We start from the raw sequence: 22,293 nt of genomic DNA, 5'->3' as shown, positions 1-22,293 counted from the left end.
ATTAATTAACTGGAGTTTCACTTTCCAGTGATTTCAGGGGCAGCACATCCTGAGGTAGCTGGAGAAAGTAAGTCTATATATTCAGACAGTAACTGCTTCAGAGGGTTAGCGTAGCTTTTCTGAAGGGTCATCTAAGAGTGTATAGAAAGGCTGTAGTAAGGAAGCTCTCTTTAGAAAATCGCGTTTGGAATTGGTCTAAATTAGGGGGCTGAAGCTGGAAGAGAATAACCAGTGGTCCTTCGAGATTCCCATCTCTATCAATTGAGTCCACCTGAAGGGGTGGAGCCCAGAAACCTGTATATTGAGACAAGCTCCTCCGGAGGCTGGCATGGCAGGGAAGGGATCACAATCCCAGTCACCACCCCTCAGCTCACCAACAGGAAGGCAATCAAAGTAAGAGGTGCTCCCCTTTACTAGTTAGATCATCTCTTTTTTTTCTTTTCAAAAAGTTTTATTTATTTATTTTTGGCCACGCTGTGCAGCATATGGGATCTTAGTTCCCTGACCAGGGATTGAACCTGTGCCCCCTGCATTGGGAGCATGGAGTGCTAACCACTGGACCGCCAGGGAAGTCCCCTAGATCATCTCTTGATATTCTTAGTTTCCTACCAGTATATCTTCTTACAGACAAATAAATTAGAAGTGATCATTTTTGACACATTAAAAATCTCTTGAACAGGGGCTTCCCTGTTGGCACAGTGGTTAAGAATCCGCCTGCCAATGCAGGGGACACGGGTTTGAGCCCTGGTCCGGGAATATCCCACATGCCACGGAGCAACTAAGCCCGTGCGCCACAACTACTTAGCCTGCGCTCTAGAGCCTGCGAGCCACAACTACTGAGCCCGTGTGCCACAACTACTGAAGCCCGTGCACCTAGAGCCCGTGCTCCACAACAAGAGAAGCCACCGCAAGGAGAAGCCTGTGCACCGCAACGAAGAGTAGCCCCCGCTCGCCGCAACTAGAGAAAGCCCACACGCAGCAACGAAGACCCAACACAGCCAAAAATCGATCAATCAATTAATCAACAATCAATCAATCTCTTGAACATTGTGAATACGGGATTAATACATCAGGCATTTTTTTATGTTCTGATGGGATAGTAAAGAATTCTTTTAAATTTGGAGATTATCTTTGATAGTCTTTAAAAATGTAATCTTCGGTCTTAGTCAAGAGAATAATGGAGTCTTAGGAGCAATATTTAAGTTTAATTTAATACAAACATCACATACTTCTACCTTCTCGGAAATGGTTGCTTCATCTTAACTAAGGAAATGGAAAACTATTATGACTTAAGTCTTCATTCTGTGATTTGTGTGTTTGGACAAGTTTAGGCAGACAGCAAAAGCTCCAGAGGTCCTGCCACCAAACCTACAGCATTGAGAAAATGCTAAAGCCAAGTCAATTCTCCATCTGGCAGTTCCACATGAGCTGCGAAAACTCAGTCCAGTTAGTCCTTCAATCCCACAACATCTAGATTCCTCGGGGTCCGGAACCTCGGGGTCGTTCTGACTTTCCCTGGACAGCCGCCCAGGACTCACGAGCGTTTCCTCCAGCCCCTTCAGTTAGCCTGGGCAACTCTGCTCTCGGAACCGTGGAAGTTCAACATCGTCGTCACCAGCTCCGGGAGGTCAAAATCGTGCTTCCACCCCCAGTCCTTCCGGGCGTTGCTATCATCAAAGTTCATTGGCCAACTATCGGCTAGGACAAGATATGGAAGAGGAGCTTAAGTTATTCAGGCTCTAGATTTGCAAAAAGGTCTAGAACATTTTAAATAAAGGATTATCATCCACGAAAGAAACGTCCTATTTGAACTCCCCCCTTGAGCAGAGCAGAGCAGCTATTACGGGCACACACACAGTCACCTTCTTAGATTAGAAGTCTGTCACCTCGGAGGAAAGTCTCGTGCAGACTTGTAAGGTGGGACTGCATGCTCAGATGGCACTCACACAGGGGCACAGTCACAGCCCTTGAGAGCCCAGGGCTGCTCTCATACTACACCTGTTTGTTTCACGTTTAAACTGGCAAATGGTGAAGTGCCGACAAGCTGTTTATTTGGATGGTTCCCGTCTACCCACTTTAGACATCATTTCCCAAAACCGCAGCATCTGCCGGCTCTGGTGCAACAGCAGCTCCTTCTCCAGAAGGTGTCGGGCCCCTTGGGAAGGTGCTGAGCTCTCCTTATCCTCCACCGTTTATGTTCTCAAGGACTCGTGGGGCAGACTGAAGCTTAATTTTGGCTTTGAGGGGTTCTGCAATGGTGTACCAACCTATGGCCTGTCGGACAGGATCCACGTTGTAGGTGATCTGGAATTCTGGAACGTGCTTGAGAACCTCCTGGGCCAGCTCCGCGGGGGTGAAGCTCACGGCATTGACATTGTAAGTCCTCATGGAGAGGGACTCTGCCGGGGCCTCCATGACCTCCAGGGTGGCCCGGAGGCAGTCATCAATGTACATCATCGGGAGCCTCGTGCTGGGTTCCAGGTTGCACTCAAATCTGCCATTCTTGACGGCGTCATGGAAAATCTGGACCGCGTAGTCTGAAAGAGAATCTGGTCTGTGGGTCTTCTCGTAACAAAATGGTGAGTGAGCCTCTTGCATTAAGGCAGTGGTTCTCAGATGTCTTAGTCTCAGGACCTCTTTATGTGCTTAAAAATCACTGAGGATCCCCAAAGAGGTTTTATTAAGGTGAGCTGTAGCAACATCTACTATATCAGAAATCAACTGAGAATTAAAAAAAATATTTCTGCATTTTAAAATGACAATAATAAACCCACACATTCACATGTATAATATTTTATGTGAAAAAGAACATATTTTCCAAACAAGAGAAAATTTAGTGAGAAGAACAGCGTGTTTTACATTCTGAAAACCTCTCTACTGTCTTAATGGGCGACAGCGGGAATCTCTGCTTCTGTGTTCAGTCCACTGTGCTACACACATCATGTAGCCTCTGGAAAACTCCACGGTGTACTTGTAAAGGAGAGTGAAAAGGGCAAATAACATCTTAGTACTGATATGAAAATTGTTTTGACCTCCTGGACCCCCTGAAAGGGTCTCAAGGATTCCCAGGGGTTCCTAGTGCATACTTGGAGATGCACCACATTAAGGCAAAATTTTTTAAAGTAACCAAAACCAAAGGCTCTTTTAAAATCCCTCAAATTTTAATTGAAGATATTCAAAGAAATGGGAAGATATCCCATGCTCTTGGACTGGAAGAATTAGTATTGTTAAAACGGACATACTACCCAAAGCACTCTACAGATTTAATGCGATCCCTATCAAATTACCCACGACACTTTTCACAGAACTAGAAGAAATAATCCTAAAAGTTATATGGAGCCACAAGAGACTCAGAATTGCCAAAGCGATCCCGAGGAAAAAGAACGAAGCTGGAGGCACAACCCTCTCGGACTTCAGACAATACTACAAATCTACAGTAAAAAACCCCTTGGATTTTGTCAAGTATATTTTACATTGTATCTCAGAAGCCCTCGTATGGGAGGGATCTCTAATGTGGGAGTTACTGAATATAACGCATGCTCAAGTCCAAACTGATAACAACGACAGTGTGGAAACAGTAGGGAGGGTCCTCAAAAAACTAAAAATAGAACTACCATATGACCTGGGTACATATTCGAAGAAAACGAAAACACCAATTCGAAAAGATACACGCAGCCCAACGTCCCTTGCAGCACCATTTACAATAGCCAAGACATGGAAGCAACCTAAGTGTCCATCGACAGATGAACAGATAAAGAAGATGTGGCACATATATATATATATGTGTATACACACACACACACACACACACACACACAATGGAATACTACTCACTCATAAAAAAGAATGAAATTTTGCCATATGCAACAACGTGGATGAACTTGGAAGGTATTTTGCTTCGTGAAATAAGTCAGAGAAAAACAAATATATGATATCACTTATATGTGGAATCTAAAAAATAAACAAACTAGTGAATATAACAAAAAAGAAACAGACTCCCAGACATAGAGAACAGACTAGTGGTTACCAGTAGAGAGAGGGAAGTGGGGAGGGGTAAGACAGGGGTAGGGAATTAAGAGGTACAAACTACTATGCATAAACCAAATAAGCTACAAGGATATATTGTATAGACAAGGGAATATAGCCAATATTTTATAACTATAAATGGAATACAACCTTTAAAAACTGTGAATCACTATGTTGTACACCTGAAACTTATATAATATTGTAAATTAACTATTCCTCGGTAAAAAAAAAAAAAAGAAAAAAATGAAGTTAAGCAGGCCTGGTGCTCCACTCACCAATGAATAATACAGGCTCCTAAACAGGCAAGTAACCCACTGCACTAGAGATGAGCAGTAACCCACTCTCATTTCGGGGCAAGCTTTTCTGAAATAAAAACTAAGACAATTTGGATAAACAGTAATAAGCACAATAACAAGCGCAGGAGGAGTGATGCTTATGTTCTTTCTAAATATGCAGAGTCCATTTTAATAGAACTCTCTGTATTAAGAAACAAAGGTATATTCAAAGAAAGAGGCTTTTCTTTTCTGGCGGCTTGTGGGATCTTAGTTCCCCAACCAGGGATTGAACCCAGGCCCACAGCAGCGAAAGCGCCGAGCCCTAACCACTGGACCGCCGGGGAATTCCCAAGAGGTGATTTCTCATTTGGTGTCTTCCTACATGGTGGGTAACAAACTCGAATGTCAGTTTGACTCCGGCACGGTGGGTGGCCAATCCCACTGGACTTACAGCATCGGCATGAGTTTGAGTTTAAGTTTAAGTCAGTAGGGTTCAATGAGCTTCTCAGATGCACTTCCCAGAAAGGATGCAAAAACTCCGGTCAGCATACGACTAAAAAGACAGCAGATCCATCTCCACTTTGCCCGGCCATTAGAAAGCTTATCTTACGTAAAAAAAAGAAATCGAAAATAACACTCACCAGTCGTTCCTCCTCCAGGTTGGGAGTCAGCAGAAATGATTCCAGGATATCTCAGGCATCGGAAATCTAACCCATACCGGTAATAATAATACTACAAAAAAGAGAAAACTTACTTTAAAAAGAATCTTTTAAATCAGGTAGAGCAATGCAAAGAAATAACAGCCTTTTCCTGAAACTTCATCCCATACAGTCATATTAAAATCCTCCTAGAACTTCCCTGGTGGTCCAGTGGCTAAGACTCTGTGCTCCCAATGCAGGGGGCACAGGTTCAATCCCTGGTCAGGGAACTAGATTCCACATGCTGCAACTAAAAAAAAAAAAAAAAAATGATCCTGCATGTTGCAACGAAGATCCCACGCAGCCAAATAAATATTTTTTAAGTGAAAAAAATAAATAAATAAAAATAAATCCTCCTCAAGGAAATGAAGACTCTAGAATTGCTAAGAGTCACTAATTTTTCTTTAACAAATAACCCTGAAGTTTTTATCTTCAAAGAATCATCATTCTGGTGATAACATCACTAGATAACACTGTAAATGACAGATCAGCCGACAGCAAGGATTTCCAGCCTTTCTTTGGAAGGGAGACCCTGCTCCTAGTCCTGAACAAATCTCCACAGGCCTGTCCTGCAGTGCAGTGCTGGGAAGAGTACAGGGAAAGATGGTGACCGTGATACATCAGATGAAGGACCAGAAACCGGCTAAAATGTGCTATAGAGTTATAAAGACAAAGCGTATTAAAACATAAAACCAAAAAGATGTCTGAGGTTATTTTAAAATTATCTCTGATAACTACCAATATCGGGAACCTGAAAGAACAGTGCAGTACAAATAAGATGGGCGGCAAACGAAAGACGGGGTGCCATTCGAGGGGCGTGTACGAAGTGTTGTGTTAGCACAGGACTGAGGATTCCTCTGGAGCTGTCGGTACTGATCACTTGGCAAACACACTCAGTCCCCGAGCATTTCTGGGGGCAGAGATTAAGGGACGGAGAGAGTCCCCTCCAAGGATGAACCAGCAGGTGTTTGAGGCAGAAATAGAAAAGGAAACACCGAGTCATCTTGCCAAGTGATGCTTACCTCGCCCATGAGCTCCGCGTGGACCTTGGACACCCCGTAGATAGTCCTGGGTCTCTGGATACAGAGATCGGGGGTTGGGTTCCGCGGAGAAGTAGGTCCAAACGCCCCGATGGTGCTTGGCACAAACAATCGCAGACCGTGCTCCTCGGCGACATCCAGGACATTGTGCAGTCCTGAAACAAGCAGATGTCGTAACCTGGGAAACCTCTTCCCAAAGAACTGGGAAATCTGGCAGACGGGTCACCTGGGGCAAGATCCAGAGACTCACCCGTGATGTTCACAGCTCTGGCCAGGGACACGTTTGCCTCTCCCACTGCACTGAGCAGGGCGCTGTAATGAAATAGCCAGGTGACACGGTTGTTCACCACGATCTCCCGCAGATTCTTGTAATCCAGGATGTCGGAATAAATAAACGGGCCTGCAAGGAGCAGTGAAACCAGGAAGTCAAAGAGTTCCGGGCTTGAAAATCTCAACAGATCTTTTCCCCTCCCCCGCTGACTTTGAATTCCATTGGTACCGACCTGGTAGCAACAACTTGGACACTCCCCAGCATTTTCCTTATGGAGAATAACAAATCCCAGCCACCCCACGGCTAACAGCAGCTAATGCTTATACAGGACATACACCTGCCAGGTGCTGTTCTAAGGGCTTTCTGTATATTTAACTCTCACAGCCTTCGAGGCGGATATTTTGTTGATGAGGAAACTGAGGCATAGAGAGGTTAAGTAGCTTGCCAGTATCAAACAGAATAAAATTAAGAACTGGAGTAATGACCAGGCAACTGGCTTGAGTTGCCAAACCTATAGGCACACAGAGATTTCACCCTGCTTAAAAGTTGCATAGGGGCTTCCTTGGTGGCGCAGTGGTTGAGAATCTGCCTGCCAATGCAGGGGACACGGGTTCGAGCCCTGGTCTGGGAAGATCCCACATGCCGCAGAGCAACTGGGCCCGTGAGCCACAATTACTGAGCCTGCGCGTCTGGAGCCCGTGCTCCGCAACAAGAGAGGCCGCGATAGTGAGAGGCCCGCGCACCGCGATGAAGAGTGGCCCCCGCTTGCCGCAACTAGAGAAAGCCCTTGCACAGAAACGAAGACCCAACACAGCCAATAATAAAATAAATGAATAAATAAATAAAACCACAACCTTATTTAAAAAAAAAAAAAAAAAGTTGCATAGTTTAGGACTTCCCTGGTGGTCCAGTGGTTAAGACTCTGCGCTTCCAGTGCAGGGGGCACGGGTTCAATCCCTGGTTGGGGAAGATCCGCATGCCGCGCAGTGCAGCCAAAACACAAAACAAAAAAAAGTTGCATATTTTAAAGGAATAGAGAAATGGGTTTACAAAAACAAAAAACCCACCATGGTATAAAAGAACTATAAATTAAGAGTTCGCCACACCTGGTTAGGCTAGAGGTAGAGCCGATTTTGTGCCAATTTCCCCCACTTTCAGCGAATTACCGCTCTTCCCCATGGTAAACAGCAAAAGGCTGACACAGAACCAGAAAGGACTAGGAGAATTATAAAAACATCTTTGAGGTGTAGACAACCTGACTAGAGGAGTCTGGGGTCTGTGTGCACAGTAGTTTAAGAACAAGTCCACGTTGAAATACGAGGATTAATTTCTCCAAAATTTAAAGTTCCTTTTCCTCATTTCAGAACTTGATTTTTGTTTGCTTTCTCTCTGAGCTAAGTTCACTAAAAACTCTGAAAGATAGGAATCAGTTTTATTCCACAGATACTGCTCCAGATAATATCCAAAGATACTATTCCACAACTTCATGTCAAGGTCTGAAGAACTCTCCTGTCCTTGGATCCCTTGAACAAGCAGTAGCTGTACCGTAGGCGTTTTACACAACTAATGAGGACAAAACCATGAAACATTTTTAAGTGGCACAAGTGTGCCTCAACTACACCTCTTTCTTTAATTCACAAGCCTGGTTATGAGCGGTGACACCGATTCTAGGAGCTGCCTCTCTACCTGCTCTGTGAGCCTCTTACCACTAAGGAAGACGTGCTCAGGGGGCTTCCGAATGTCAGACAGAATCACGTTGTCCTTCCCAAATCGTTTCCTAAAGGGAAAATCAAAACACACGAGTTGGTACACTGAGGACATAACAGGTCCTATGAAAACAGTCTTTCCAACAGGAACTGTCATGTCCCGTCAGCCTCCAAATCCCTCCTCTCCACACCTTTCTTCCCTCTTCGTCCTCAACTCACAGCCCTGCAGTTGCAGCCACACTCAGGGCTGCACCTCCTGCTTCTACCTCAGCCCATTATCATCCCGGTATCTGTCACCAATTTCTTCCCAGTGCCCCTGAGTTTCTCCCTTTCCCTCCCCGTTCTTCTCTCCTCTTATCCGTTTATCCCACTCGCCAAATCCCACACTGTTCCTTTTCAGTTTCTACACATACAATACTTCCCTCTGTCCCCAAACATCTGAAAACCAAGTGATTTACTGGGAGGCAGGTCTTACTTTGCCTAACCTAGCAAAGGCAGAGGGCGAAGGACCAGCTTGGGGGATGCTGAGTCACGGACCTGAAACAATGTCTGTGATATGAAGGCACAAGGAAATGCATTCCAAACGGTCATTTACATACGATATCTTAAAGTGGTCAGAAGCAAGAGGGGAGAGAAAAGATTCAATGGTTAAATGGGGCCAAAGACAAGCCCCGAAAAACTCAGAATTTAAATTTAAACTTTGCGAGCTCTTACCTCAAAAAGCTAGCAAGCCCCACTCCAAGCTGGCCAAGACCCCCTGGATAAAGAAGAAAAAAGTGAATCTTTAATCGAAATCTAACCAATTCAATTATTCCCAGTATGTAATAATAGAATAAAACTCTACTGGCACTCTTAGCTAACTAGGTAAAGCCCCAGGTTGGCCTGATAGAACCGAATTCCCTTCTCGGAGCTAGGACAGAATCAGTACAGGTAAGATCAGTTTCAGAGACAAAAGTGCTCTCCAGCACAGAGTGGCTGAGGGGAAGCCAGGGAACAGGTAAGAGAACAATCACAGAGGAGCAGGACCACCTCCTGGTCAGGAAGTCACTACCAGCTTTGCCTTGGTTATTTGATGGGCTGTGAAAATTATCTGCTACGGGTACCAGAACACTCAAAGCTAGATATAATAGTTTGATATCAACCTCTGCTGGGATTATCCAGAGCACCCTCCTTCCATTAGACCTGGAGAGGAATAGGAAGGGAGAAAGAAAGAAGGGACAAACCAAGAAGTCACCTGAAAAAAGGGGCAGATATCTGGATGGCCAAGGAGCTGCTAAGAACATTAAAGATGAGTATTACAGCATCTTAATTTGGACGCTTACAGATGCCATTGATGGAAATGGGAGAGCTAGGGGTCTGGGAGCACTTTTAGGGGAATACAACCCTAAGTTCCATTTGGGAGAAAGTAAGAGGCAGGAAGATAGGGACAGTGGGATTTCCTGTAAACATGTGTTAAGATGGGACTGAAAACAGCCCACTGACAGTAACACTGGGCCCTGGAAGATGCTTTGTTGGTGCAGGGAGGAGGGAATCAAACAACACACAGACAAGAAGCTGGGAGAGTCAGGGGGGAAGTGCAGAGGGAACCGGCCTCACTTGAAACCCATTTACAGCAGGAGAGGAGGAGGAGGTGCCAGTGAAAGAAACACACACACACTGAGGAATGTAAGAAGGATAAGGACGTGAAGCCAAGGGATGAAACTCTGGCAAACGGAGGACAATAAAACATGTCAGTCAGATCAGAGGTGGGCTTGAGTCAGCTGGAAGGACTTGCGGACAGACGGCCAAGTTTGCAGCGAGCAGATACAGAACCAGGTGCTGGGTGGATACGAGGGGAGAGGGCTCAGCAAGCCAGTCTGTGGACAATGAGATGCAAGTGTCACGAGGTGATGGTGAGGAGTTCCTCGGGCCCTGGGCAGGCCCTGGCTATCTCTTCCATACAAATGTGCAGGAACTGCCTGGCCTGAGGAGCTTGGCCAAGGAAAGATGCGCGTGATTCCAGAGGCCGCGTTCTATCCACACACCTTGGCTCCCAGGCCATTCCTAGCAGGAAAGGGGAACTGAGTCCCACAGCAGCTTTTTGGTCCTCTTCAGGTGCCCAGGTCCTCCCTTCAGACAATAAAAGATTTGGGCAGGGAAACCAAGCCCTGGCAACAGCAGCAAAATAAGGACAGGGGGACTTGTGCTATTTCGGAGGGAGCCAGGAGTGGAAAAGCGAGTTTCTGATTAATAAGTGTTACCTGGTGGCATGTTACCTGGTGACATTCCAAAAACAAATACACTGCCACACAAAGAAAATAACACAGCCACAAATGTGGAAAAAAGAAAAAAACCCAACCTGTAATTAAGACGCGTGGTTGGTCTGCTTCAGAGAACGAAGTAGAGTGGAAGTTGGCATCCGCTGGAATCTGCTGAGGGAAGGTGCCCAGAAACCGGCTGGGCAGGACAGGAGCCTGGCAGCCACAGGCCGGCCTCTGCAGCATCTGGCTGGCAACCCGCCGCAGCATCCAAACGACTGGCATAATCTCTGCAGACACTGTAACACAAAAGGAGCAGAGTTGAGAAAAGATACATGCACCCCAATGTTCACTGCAGCACTATTTATACTAGCCAAGACATGGAACCTAAGAGGCCATCAACAGATGAATATGGATAAAGAAGATGTGGTGTGTGTGTACACACACACACACACACACACCCCCCCAGGATATTACTCAACCATCAAAAAGAATGAAATAATGCCATTTGCAGCAACATGGATGGACCTAGAGATTATCATACTAAGCGAAGTAAGCTAGACAAAGACAAATACCACATATCATTTATATGTGGAATCTAAAATACGATACTAATCAACATATCTATGAAACAAAATAGACTCACAGATATAGAAAACAGACTTGTATCAATAGTTGCCAAGGGGGGTGGGGGGTAGGGGAGGGAAGGATTGGGAGTTTGGGATTAGCAGAGGCAAACTATTACATATAGGATGGATAAACAACAAGGTCCTACTGTAGAGCACGGGGAACTATATTCAATATCCTGTGACAAATCACAATGGAAAAGAATATATATATCTGTATAACTGAGTCACTTTGCTGTATAGCAGAAATTAACACAACACTGTAAATCAACTATACGTCAATAAAATTTTAAAAAACAAACAAAAGAAGCAGAGTTCAGTATGTAACTGCTTACCCTCTCGACCCCTCAAAACACAAACCCTTTAACCTCAACTAACACTAAGATCGCCAGCTCACGAGCAAAGCCATGTTATGGATTCATGAATCGAACTAAAGAGACTGCTGACTGCGCAGACAGGGAGCCAGTCAAGAGCCAGCCGTGAGCCCAGCCCTGTGAAAAGGGGATAAACGTCACTGGTGCAAAGTGCAGGCAAACAAAGACTGGCCGCGATTTAGAACTGGAGCCGCACAGCGCTGACATCAACTGGGATCTAAAGTCACCGCGGAGGTTACTGCGTACAGAGCCGTCCACGCCACGAACATCACGGATCCCGGCAAAGGCGTCAGATCTTCACAACTGTAATCATCTGTCCAGTACCATCGAGGTGCGAACAGGTCCCCGATTAAATAACACAGAGCCCTGTGACTCTCGTGCTAACTCAGATGTTATCTTTAGGATGAACCAGACTAGAAAAGCAGATAGTTAAGGTAAAAAGGCCCCCGGCAATACTGAGCTAAGCTGTGACTAATTTCTGTTTCACTGCCAACTCTTTAGGAAGGACCATTTAGAACAGCCATTTTCTCCTCTGTTCCCAGATCATGTATATTTTATTGCAGTCCAGCTCCCCTTCCTCGTCAGCTTTACCCAGACAAGCATGTCACAAGAGCAGATCAGAGCTGCTCAGTTCTAACAGCGACCTTCCTGCCCCCAAAGGTCAGGCCTTTGCACTCTGCACACTGTCCCGTGGCCTCCACCTCCGGCAGCTGTCAGATTTGCAACAGCACTGGCGGATGAGCCTTCAGAGAGACCCCAGTGCCCAACCCCCTCAGAAAGAAGTGGCCAGATCTCAACCATCTTATATTTTGCATCATAAAACAAGAAAAAGTAAACCACACTTGGAGACATTTCCCATTTAGGATCTGAACTTAGCCTGGCATCACACTCAACCCAGTGCCTTGAGCAGGTAACAGTAATTCTAAGTTAAAACCGCCAGAGGTATCAGAAGCTTTCCCGCAATCCCTAAAATCCAGATTATAGAAAACAAAAGGGCAATACAATCTGCTGAAACCCTATGCTTGAACACCCTTTTGTGAGCCGCAGAGGTCTTGTTCTTTAGGACACCGAAATAAGGCGGGCAGAGCCCCAATGGCTTCTGTCGGGTCAGGGGCTTGGCCCGTCAGGTCCCCAGCCTGAGACGTAGCCCCGCCAAGGTCCTGAGGCCCTGCATCCCAGCTAACTTTCCCAAACAGGCAGAAGACAACCTTCTGATGGCGCATCTCAGGATTGGAAGGGAGGTCACTATAGGAGAGACCCAAGCTTTTCTTCCATCATCCCTTCAAACCATCTTTGCAGCCACTGCTGACACCCGAGACCAGGTAAGAACTTTTGATTCTTAAAGTCACTTATTTCAGCAAGTTCAAGAGGATGGCGAGGAAGCCAAGAAGCAGCCAGATTTACCAGAACATCTGAAACTCAAAGACAATTCTCAGTTCCCAAAAGCAAAGTAGTGATGGCCACAGGTGAAGAAGTTTGGGGTTCTTTTTTTCTTTTAAAGGTTGAAGACACTGGAGTCTGGGAAAAGGTAAACCCTGAAGACGTGAAACATGGATGTGAAATACGTACAACTCAGTTCATCTTCTCTTTCCCCAGAAGGGGAAAGCATGAAGGAGGCACAAATTCTTCATTGAATATAAAGTATTTTAGTTTAACAATGTGGACAATTCATGCTTGAGTTGGTTCTTATTCCACAACTATTACAAGCTAACACCTGATGCTCACGACAGGCCAGAGGCCTGTGAATGCCTTTCTGAATCATGGCATTTAACCATGGCAAGCACCATCCCTCTCAGGGAACCCAGTTCTTAACCGTCAAGCAGCTCTACTGTCCCTATAATGGGATTGCTTTGATTAACAATGCATGTACATTAAAAACAAAACCAAAAAACCCTCCAACCATCTACTGCATGTAGCTTTTTCAAGTCAAGATTATTATCTTGCCACTGCCAAACTCAATTTAATACTTTTAAGGCAGCAGCTCTCAAATTTTCTGGTCTCTGGACTCTTTTACACTCTTAAAAATTGGGGACTACAGAGAGCTTTTGTTTAAGTGGGGTCTATCTAACACTGTTTGCTGTAGTAGAGAGCAAAACTGAGAAACATTTAACCTATGAATGAGTTCACGTTCACCAATAAACGTGTTAAAATAAACATATTTTATGAAAATAACTGTATTTTCCAAAACAAAAAATTTACTGAGTGGCACTGTTTTACATTTACTTGTCTCTTTGATGTTTTCCTTCATAGAAAACAGCTGGATTCTCACATCTGCTTCTAACTCAATCTGTCTGCTGCTTTGATTGAAATAAATGAAGAAAATCCAGACTCAAAGCAAAGCAGTGGGGAAAGGAAGCTGTATTTTAAAAGCCTTTTCAGATAATTCTGGATACTCATCTTGGATATCCAAAACTTAACACATGGTAGTTTCTTAAAGGTTAGTTGCAATGTAGAATCTGAAGCCATTATCAGTGAACTTTTGTACCTGTTACATTAAAACCACTGGTATATCTAATGCTTTGAACACATCTTTTTTTTTTAAAGATTTTTTTCATGTGGACCATTTTTAAAGTCTTTATTGAATTTGTTACAATATTGCTTCTGTTTTATGTTTTGGTTTTTTGGCTGCAAGGCATGCAGGAATCTTAGCTCCCGGACCAGGGATTGAACCTGCACCCCCTGCATTGGAAGGCAAAGTCTTAACCACTGGTCCGCCAGGGAAGTCCCTTGAACACATCTTTTACTCCTGCATGGTTTTGTAATTTCATACATTGTTTTTTGGAAAATATTGGTTCAGTGAGTTATGCAGAGCTTCCAACTGTTAACACACTTCACTGTACAATACCCAAAAGTCATACTGGTTGATATCACTGATCTCATCAGAAAATTCCTAAGTATTGGGAAGCTGTCAAATTCATGGTAGTGGATACAACTTAACTTGCAACAAATACCTTGGAAGGCTCGCTTGGTTCATTTTTTTAGAAAATGTATGCCGATTATCCAGGTATGAATAACCATCGTTTGTCAGTCATTCTTTCAAGCAAAAATGGTTCTCTATGAAAAACAGAGACCAGTTCAGCTCACAATTCAATCACACAAAATGCTTTATCTCAAGACAACCATCATATTTCAATATGGAACAAGTACATCCACTTACCACATGACACGTTAAAAAGATGTTTCTAGGGTCAAGATTTAATAAAATCAGTCATTTTTACTGCTTCATAAAGGGCATTCTTACGTAAAGCTTTCCATTTTTTATTTTATTTTTCACTGAAAGCACATGGCGGTGAAGAATACCATGACTTCTAGTACCACGTGGTGCCACTGCCTTGATTCCTGCAAAGGCACCAGTACTTTTAGCAGGTGTGACTTGTGCACCGTCAGTGCAAATTCACCACAGTTGTTCTGGAATAAACCATGAAATTCAAAAAAGTTATTCCACGCTGAATACTTTGGCACTATTTGTGTTTGCTGTCAAACGTTCACCAAAAAGATATTCTTTGATAATTGGTTTGGCGCTGATACCAGATAAATACAAACAAAAAGGCAAGTCCAGCCATGACTACAAATTCTTCCATTTGTAAGGTAAAAATACACTTCTCTGTCAAGATACCAAACTAGTCTTCATGTTTGCAGCTAAATCTTTAATTTGACAAGTTACCGTATTATTAGAAAGTGGCAGTGCTATTATTTCTTTCAATGCTTTTTCATCCAAACAAGGCTTTATTGTGTGTTTCTCCAGCCACTGCAATTTGATAACCTATCTTATTAGCTTTTTCTTTTCTAGTTTGGAAAGCTGTAACAAATAATTTTTGGCTTTTAAAGAGCTCATCATATCTACATTTAATTCATTCGTTTTGTTTTTCTTTAGATGATGAATGGTTGGTCTAAGAATAATGCTATTGCGACCAAAATACTATTCAAAAAAGTTCTGTGGCATCAGACACATAAGGTAAATTTCTGACATCTGTAAAACTTGACGAAAGCCTTCATATTTTCATGTATTATTTAGTTCTGCACATTTATTTGGAGTAAATTCCTCTTTCCATGAGTCAGAGAACTCTGTTGTGTCGTTGTTTCATTTTTTTTTCAGCATTTATACATATGGTACAGCTTTGAGTTGAAAAAAATCAAGTCCTCTAATATCCCCCTTTTTAAACCATTGATCTATCCTTAAATATAAAAATATATAAATTAATATCTTTTTATGTTAGAATAAAACATTAAGTTCAAAAGAATTTTTATACCATTTAAAATTTTAGAAAAGTTTTAAAATCAAGACTATAAACTTTTTGTTCTTTTTCCATATACCCACAAGACTCAATTTAGGGATTTCAAAGTTATGACTTATTAAAAGAAAACAGGCCCCAGAGATGATAGCAGATATAACTGCAGGTAGCTAGTAAGAATGCAAAGAAGTACTAAGAACAAACAGAGTTCATCTCTGAAAATGCACATATTTATATTCTAAGCCTACTATCCTTAGAAGATTCTAGAAACATGAGAGTACACAAGCACACATCTCATTAGCCATCAGAGGAAAAGCTCATCACAAGCCATTTGGCCTCTAGAAAACTCCACCTTACACCTGAGAGAGAAAGAATGAAAAAGGCAGACAGTCTCTTAGTATTATTTTAAAAATAGCCTTGACCTCACGGATCCTACAGAGGTCTCAGGGAACCCCAGGGCTCCCCAGATCACACCTGAGAACAGGTGTTCTAAAGTAAAACTTGCTTTGCCAAGCTAGTTATTAAACTTATACAGGGGAACCGTCAAAGATGACTGAAGATCAGATGAGAGTCCGTAGACCTTCTCCCCTAAGCACCTTGCTTACTTTAACTCCAAGGGATGAAAAAGAAACAGGCCAACAGACATTCCTCCTTAAATAATGGAGCGTCTCCCCAGCCCAAGCCTCTCTTACATGACTCTTCCCGTCTCCCGGCATTTACCCTTTCTGCACTGACCACAGCAGAACTCTAAGAAAGCAGTGGCATCAGGAAGACAGTGGGGTGATAGAGATACAGACTCAGAGCCCAACTGGCCTTGATTGCTCGGATGTGGGGCAACTTGTGAAGGAACGGAGGAGAGTAACACAGGCTTCCAAGTTGTGCTGCCGCAAGCATGGGCTTTCTGGATGAGCAGGTCAGGTAAGAAGACAAACGAGCTTGTTTTTGGACATGTTGGTTTTAGGTGCCAGGAGCCAGTATGGCTGCCTTTCCCATGGAGCTGTGAGTCCCACTGAGCAGTTCCTAGCAGTGCCTGATGCATGTCAGAACTCAAACAGCATGTCAAACAGGTAGGCAGGAAGAAGAAACCAAGAAATATCAGGGGTTTGTCTACACCACAATAAACAGAATGTCCCCTGTTGTCAGAAAACATTACTTCTGTTTCTTGGGGGAAAAAACCTTAACTGTGATTGCTCTGAAGACAGATAATTCTATTTCAGAAATATTAAAAGAAACTCCAATTTGAAATATTGAAAACCAACGAAATAGGCCTTTTCCCTGAGAATGCACCATCAATTTCCCTTAATATTCTTTTTTTTTTTTAATAAATTTATTTATTTATTATTTTTAGCTGTGTTGGGTCTTCGTTTCTGTGTGAGGGCTTTCTCTAGTTGCGGCGGGGGCCACTCTTCATTGCGGTGCGCGGGTCTCTCACTGTCGCGGCCTCTCTTTTTGCGGAGCACAGGCTCCAGACGCGCAGGCTCAGTAGCTGTGGCTCACGGGCCCAGTTGCTCCGCGGCATGTGGGATCTTCCCAGACCAGGGCTCGAACCCGTGTGCCCTGCATTGGCAGGCGGATTCTCAACCACTGCGCCACCAGGGAAGCCCGCCCTTAATATTCTTGCTGTCTTGTGTTTTCTCCAAATTTCTAGCACTAATCATCCTCAGCCACGGAGACAGTAAATAAAGACGTATTAAGTAATGTCTCCAGCACATTAAGCATGAAGCTAAAAGCATCCAGCCTCCAACAGATGAATGGATAAAGAAAATGTGGTATATACATACAATGGAATATTATTCAGACTTGAAATAGGAGAACCCGTCACATGCAACAACATGGATGAACCTGGAGGACATTATGCTGAGTGAAATGAACTGGTCACAAAAGGCCAAATGCGGTCTTCCCTGGTGGCACCGTGGTTAAGAATCCACCTGCTAGTGCGGGGGACGCGGGTTCGACCCCTGGTCCGGGAAGATCCCACATGCCGCGGAGCAACTAAGCCCGTGCACCACAACTACTGAGCCTGCGCTCTAGAGCCCGCGAGCCACAACTACTGAGTCCACGCACCTACAGCCCGTGCTCTGCAACAAGAGAAGCCACCGCAATGAGAAGTCCGCGCACCGCAACGAAGAGTAGCCCCCGCTCGCCGAAAGCCGCACGCAGCAACAAAGATCCAGTGCAGCCAAAAATAAATAATAAATAAATAAATAAATTTATATTAAAAAAAAGGCCAAATACAGTATGATTCCATTCATATGAGTTATACCAGTTATCTAAAGTAATCAAAAAATCATAGAAACAGGAAGTAGAAAGGTAGTTACCAAGGGGTGGGAGAAAGGGGGAGGGGATACAAGTATTTAATTAACAGGCATAGCTTCAGTTTTGCAGGATAAAAAAATTCTAGAGATCCACTGTGAATATACCTGACAGTACTGAACTGTACTCTTAGAAATGGTTAAGATGGTAAATTTTACGTTATGTAATTGAAGCCACAACTTAAATTTTTAAAAAAGTCCAGCCCCAAGAAATGGTCAGTGCATACATATACTACTGAGGAGCTAGAAAATTAGCCCAATGGAGATCAACGCCACCCCAGAGACCCATCAAACCCCCGTCCCATCCAAACTCCCCAGCCCTTGTCTCACCGAACCCCCTAAATGGTTCTGTTCCCTCTGCTTATAAACCTGCTGAAACCTATTATTCTCCTCCAGCCTTTACCTTTCCTTCCCATCTCAAGGATCTCCAGAGAGTTCTCTGCCCCTCCAAGTGGGGCCTCTTGCTCTGCACCCAGTGGAACTGCTTTCACCAAAGGTCAGCCACTGCCCAGTTGACAACTTCCTGGCCCCGGGGACTAACAACGCTTCTAAGGACTAATAACGCTTGTAAGACACATTTGCAAGGCAGTCTCTGCTTTACATCCTCCAGTTCATTAAATCATAAAAGCAAACATGTCCTCTTCATAGTAATGACCCAAGGAAAAATCAGGCACCTCAACTACTGAGCGCTGACGAAGCACCTGCTTTCCTGAACTCTTATTTAAGCCTCAGAGTAACTCTGAAGCTGGAATCTTTTCTCCATTTTGCTGAATGAATTTTGACCCGCCCAAGGTCAGGCAGATACTAATTACCAAAAGGAGGGGTTGCAAACCAGGTCCGTTGAGTCTCAAACCCTCCTTCCATCACCCCCACTCTTCTCCCTCAAGATAAGGGATAACATCAGGTACCTAAGAGAGAGGACAAAGAGGAAACATCCTCGTGGTGGCGTAGGGGGCACCTTCCCCGCCGCCCCTCCTCCCCTACAGCTCGGCTCCTCCTCCTCGCCGCTCCCCAGGAGGAGAGCACCCACGAGCCGAGGGCGTTCAAGGCCAGACACGGCCCTCCCTCGCCGTGCGAGCCTGCGCACACTACCTTGCCAAACCTCAAGTTTCCCCATCCTTAGAAAAGGGAAAATGATCGGACCACCACGTTAGACTGCTGGGAGGATTTAATAAAAGCCATTTAGAAAAGCACTTAGCAAACTGCTCAGTCAGTATAAAGACTCCATCAACCAGCTGGTAAAGTCTAGACTTAATGTGGGGTTGATCCGAAAGCCAGAAAGGGTCGGGGGAAAAAATCCCGGAGCTCTCAGCGTGAGCTACAGAGGGTTTTAGAGGGAGATCTGGCTTCGCGGAGCGGGCGCCCCCATACTCCCTCCTACGCGCGCCGACCCGGGAGAGGGAAACCAAGAAGACGCGGGGATTTGGGCCGCACGCGGGTCTCCGGCCTCCGCCTCCCAGCATGGCTGGATAAACCGGTTTTATGAGAACAGCCGCTCCCGCCCCTATTCCCTGGCAGGGTGTGCCCTTCCGAAAAGTACGAAGGGCCGGGAGCCCCGCCTGGCGACCCCAGCAGTGCCCCGGCCCTCCCCCGGCCTCCCAGCTCCGCGGCGACTGCTGGGGACCCCGACTCGCGCCCGGGAGCGCTGAGTCTCCAGCCCCGCGCCGCGTCACACCGATCGGGCCAGCGGGGACCAGGTGGTCAAGGGGACCTGCACCGTCAGCCTCGGTTCTGAAGAGGCTCAGCTCCTGGGGTCAGCCGCCGGGGAAGCATCCGGCCGCCTCCGCACTGACCTTCCGACGCAGGCGCCCAGAGATGCTGCGCTGCTGCGGCGCCGGACCTGGAGAGGCAGCTGCACGTGGCACGAAGTCCGGAAGCGCGGAACAGCAACCAGAGCTCGCCGCGCGCGGCGCCTTTATCCTCTCTGCGCGCAAACCCGCCCCCCGGCGCACCAATCCCCTTCTTCGGTCCGGGCCGCCCTGGCGTGAACGTCGGAGCACCACGTGGGAGGGCGCCGGTTGCCATGGTAACCCTCCCCGAGGGTCTCCGTAGTGTTCCTGGCGGCGCGCGCCCCTCACGCGGGCTCCGCCCCCGACCCATCTTCCGAAGAGCTCGCGGAAGAAGAGGGAGGCGTTCGAGTCCAGCGTGCGGCGTCCCCGGCAGCGGCAGAGCCATCCCGCAGGTCTTCGCGTGGGACTCTCCAGGTGGGGACAGCTCAAGGGCCTCCCAACATAAGGGGCCCGGCCCGTGCCGGCGTTTAGCGGCTCAGCAGTGGACTTGAGGAGGAATGCGGGACGCCGAAGGGAAAGCTGGAAGGATTGGCAGGGGAAACAGCTCCGGACCGGGGTCAGGACATACGGTACAAAGAGACCTTGAGAGGGTCATTTCATCTTGGTTTCCCACATGGGAAACATCGCTGTGAAATTAGATGACCTCCAAGGCCACCGGACCAGCAGAGTCAGCATCACCTAGGAGCTTGTTGGAAATGCAGATTTGAGGCTGCACCCCAGACCTGCTGAGTCAGAATCTCTGCGTTGGGGCCCTGTGAGCTGTGTTTTAACAAGCCCTCCAGGTGATGATGATCTGTGCTAAAGTTGAGAAGCGCTGATCTAGGGGAGTGGTTTCTCAGACTTGGCTGCAGATTAGAATCACCGGGGAATTCTGGAACCTCCCAAATAAATCAGAATCTTGTCGGCGGGGGAAGGAGGGGCGGCAGGAAGCGCAGGCATAAGTTGTTTTTTAAGCTTCTCTAGTGATCCCCATGTGCTATCGAGGTGAGAAACAAGTGATCCCCATGTGCTGTCATGGTGAGAAACACGGATATACCCTAGAGGCTTGGTCTTCCAAGTGTGGTCCCTGGAGAAAGCAGCCCCCTCCCAGACCTACTAAATCACAGTCTGCATTTCAAGGGGCTCTCCAAGTGGTTTGTGTGCACGTTAGGGTTTTGGAAAAACAGCTCTAAGGCCCCCTCCAACATTGAGAATCCATGATTTTATGAAATATGTCTTTCTGTTTTACAGACTCTTAGAAGGCCTCATGTCTTCAACTTTTTCTCATATGACATGATCTTCATTATGGGTCTCTCTCTAGTGCACTTGAGTTTTCAAATTTTAATTAGACTTTTAGCCTCTCAAGAGACCTAGGAGATTATCAAGGCCACTGTGCCCACTTGACAGAGGAAGAGGTGGAGCCCCACCTAGACAGGTGAAGAGATCTCCCCAGAGGCCAGGGGGACCAGAATACTGCCCCAGGCTCTGGGTCACTGCCCTTTCTAATACACCACATCATATCATTTAGGAGTTATTTTTGGTTTTCCTCAAACATTGTGGTGAGGTCAGAGATGACACTGAACTTGCTTTGAGTGGGTTGCAGACAGGGATGTTTCAGGGTGGAGCAACCCACTGAGGATGCTGCTTGTTTGCGGGGGGGGGGGGGGGGGGGGAGGGGAGGAAGCGTGGCTTCAACCTTTGCTCCTGAGGACAGGGCAAGAAAAAGGCATGATTACCAAGGGACTGAAACGTGAGTTGGTTTCTGGTGTGGATGAAAAATGTTGCCTGCCATATCAGTAAACAAAGGATGTTGCAGATATCAAGCCAGCAGCCCCCGACTGTGCACCCTGAAGGCATATGGGATGGAGAAAGTCAGGATACTGGGCTTAGATAGTTAAGGTGCGTATCAAAGGAATGATTTCAATGAGCCCAGACCCTTGCATCTTCCCATACCTAGAAAAGTGCTAAATTCATTAACCTGAGATGTCTGGTTTTCTTTAACATAATCTTTTGATGTTCCCACTACCTGGTTTTTGCTGCAAAAACCTCTGTATATCCTGGTTCCTCCCTGACCTCTTCGGAGCAATCCCTCAGAGCAGTCTGAGAGGCTATCTTCTGGGCTTAAGTCCTCAGAAAATCTGCTGAATAAAACATAATTCTCAACTTTTAGGTTGTGCTTTTTTTTTTTTTTTTTTCAGTTGACGGTTTTGGTGACCACGAAGGGCCCAGAGCAGACTTGTCTTCTTCACTTGAACTCTACGAGGATCTGGAGCTTGGTACCAGCAGAGGCCTCTTTGGTCCATGCACCTTGTCAGAGAGTCCAGACGAATTTGGGTGAGTCTTTCCGGGTTCTTGGATCTCCCATTATTGGCTGATGATCCTAGGTTTTATTCAGTGGTGTTTAAACTTAGTTTCAAGAAGAGGTACCTGCGTTATCCTCAGTGAAAGACACTGGGAAGATTTTGCTCAGTTTAGACACTGAGTGGTTTATCCTCAGTTGAAAGACTGGGAAGACTTTGCTCATTTGAAAGACACTGAGTAGGGTTGGGCTGGGTAATTAAGTAGAAGACTGGCCTATCAGTTTTCCCTGAATTGGCTACTTTAATAGAGTTTGTTGAAGTAAAAGTGATCTCAACAAACCAACCTTGGAATGGGAAACAAAGCTTCCAAAACAAAAGAAAAAGGAACAACAGATTGCCAGCTTCCAACTAATACCCCAGCCAGGTT

The 22,293-nt window shown here is 45.6% G+C and overlaps 1 protein-coding gene across 2 annotated transcripts; it reads right to left on the bottom strand.

The window, feature by feature from the left end:
• Window positions 1–1,172: 1,172 nt before the first annotated feature.
• Window positions 1,173–19,683, bottom strand: LOC133097553 (L-threonine 3-dehydrogenase, mitochondrial). 2 transcript variants are annotated; one of them, XM_061199472.1, is made up of 9 exons: window positions 19,591–19,683; window positions 10,355–10,552; window positions 8,731–8,773; window positions 8,017–8,087; window positions 6,290–6,439; window positions 6,022–6,194; window positions 4,943–5,033; window positions 2,268–2,537; window positions 1,173–1,698 (listed from the first exon to the last, which is right to left on the bottom strand). In XM_061199472.1, exons 2-9 carry the CDS (start codon window positions 10,536–10,538, stop codon window positions 1,559–1,561), a joined length of 1,122 nt encoding a protein of 373 aa, XP_061055455.1. In that variant the 5' UTR covers window positions 10,539–10,552; window positions 19,591–19,683; the 3' UTR covers window positions 1,173–1,558. The 2 variants fall into 2 exon arrangements, with proteins under 2 accessions (XP_061055455.1, XP_061055456.1); XM_061199473.1 differs by lacking the exon at window positions 19,591–19,683 and adding an exon at window positions 18,610–18,624.
• Window positions 19,684–22,293: the final 2,610 nt, after the last annotated feature.

Source organism: Eubalaena glacialis, chromosome 9 (assembly GCF_028564815.1).
Source record: "Eubalaena glacialis isolate mEubGla1 chromosome 9, mEubGla1.1.hap2.+ XY, whole genome shotgun sequence".
Taxonomy (NCBI): domain Eukaryota; kingdom Metazoa; phylum Chordata; class Mammalia; order Artiodactyla; family Balaenidae; genus Eubalaena; species Eubalaena glacialis.
This window is presented reverse-complemented; position numbering and strand designations above follow the sequence as displayed.

Coding starts and splice junctions, on each gene's coding strand:
- LOC133097553 (XM_061199472.1), bottom strand. CDS start 10,538: ATGCCAGTCGTTTGGATGCTGCGGCGGGTTGCCAGCCAGATGCTGCAG. Junction 6,440..8,016: donor TGAGCACGTCTTCCTTAGTG/GTAAGAGGCTCA, acceptor TGCTCCTTGCAG/GCCCGTTTATTTATTCCGAC. Junction 6,195..6,289: donor CAGAGCTGTGAACATCACGG/GTGAGTCTCTGG, acceptor TGCTTGTTTCAG/GACTGCACAATGTCCTGGAT.